Genomic DNA, 1,258 nt, shown 5'->3' on the forward strand with positions numbered 1-1,258 from the left:
AGTGTGGGTCCAGTTACTGGCTCGACAGCAGGCTCCTAAAAACAGGAGCAGTCGGACATCAGACAGGAAGGAGTTCCAGTGAATATCAGAATAAAAGTTTAAATAAAAGTTTTGACCTGCTTTTAATTGCTTTTATTTTCTAAGTGCATTTAGCTAGTTATCTTGACATAATTTTGCAAAAAGCCTAGAAATTACAGATACAATTAAGAAAAATGTAATTATAAAAAAGTTTTAAAAAAATCTATTTTTTCTACTATTTTGACATAAAATTGCAGAAAAAATAAATGTTTTGCAATCCACACATAGTAACCTAAAGAGCATTTATCAGTTCATTTTATGATATATCAAAGGATCTTCAACAGATTAAAAGGGGACAATGTGTTTATACCCTCCAGACCCCTCCTTTCCTCCTGTGACTGGAGCCAATACTCGGCTGATGATAGTTTGAATTCTTTTACCACTTTTTCCACACAAATGAATAGCTGAACTGATTCTATCCAGTCAGATGTGCTTGGTTTATTAGTAATAGCCAATTAATGCCCTCGGAGTTTTAGAAAATCAGCTGAAGACTGAGAGGCTGAGGGGAAAGATGGGCTTTAGAGCTTTGAAAAAGGACTGAGGCCTGAGATGTAGTAATGGCAATTTAGAACCACTGAACAAACATGATACAATTTGTCAAAACTCTACACCCTGCTCCATGCATCTAAGGACAGTGTCCATTGGCATCCTCTGCTGGATGCTATGAGAACTACATCACAGTTTTTTTTTTTTTTTTATAAGAGCAAGAAGAGTAATTTTATAGAATTAATTGTCTTTTATATTACAAAAGCATATAAAATAAATAAGTTTCAATATGAAAAAAGAAAAATGAATCCTGCTCCACTGTTCTAACTTAATGTCATTTATTTTTCATCACCAATAAATCTTTGCATGAGTAAAGCTATAATGTCTGTTTCACTTGTTCATGATCAAAATCTCTCTTTTCTCTTATAACTAAATCTCTCAAACAGGCTCTGCTTTAAAGATGGAAAACCAAAAAACTGCTTTGGACTCAAGTTATAATCACAGCAGCAACATCAGCTACCCTGTCTATGACATAAATGGTAATGGTCGTAGCCATTGGGTTATCAAAGAAGACCTGTTCTGCTGGCTTCATAAAAATGAGAGAGGAGATTTATTGTCAAAGATTGTCATCGGCATCTTTTTCCCCATGTCCCTGCTGGCCATCTACAGTCTTTACTCCCAGGTGTGTATTAAG

The 1,258-nt window shown here is 35.0% G+C and overlaps 1 protein-coding gene across 1 annotated transcript in view; it reads left to right on the forward strand.

Annotated features, from left to right (window-relative positions):
• Nucleotides 1-1,024: 1,024 nt before the first annotated feature.
• The window catches only part of LOC107081041 (ovarian cancer G-protein coupled receptor 1-like), a gene marked incomplete at its 3' end in the record, with an annotated part of 6,822 nt that continues 6,588 nt past the window's right edge, over nt 1,025-1,258 (forward strand). Inside the window, exon 1 of the mRNA XM_015369254.1 lies at nt 1,025-1,246. Within this exon, the coding sequence (XP_015224740.1) occupies nt 1,025-1,246 (222 nt within the window). The remainder of the gene's footprint in view (nt 1,247-1,258) is intronic.

Source organism: Cyprinodon variegatus, unplaced genomic scaffold, assembly GCF_000732505.1.
Source record: "Cyprinodon variegatus isolate N-32 unplaced genomic scaffold, C_variegatus-1.0 Scaffold2744, whole genome shotgun sequence".
Classification (NCBI taxonomy): Eukaryota; Metazoa; Chordata; class Actinopteri; order Cyprinodontiformes; family Cyprinodontidae; genus Cyprinodon; species Cyprinodon variegatus.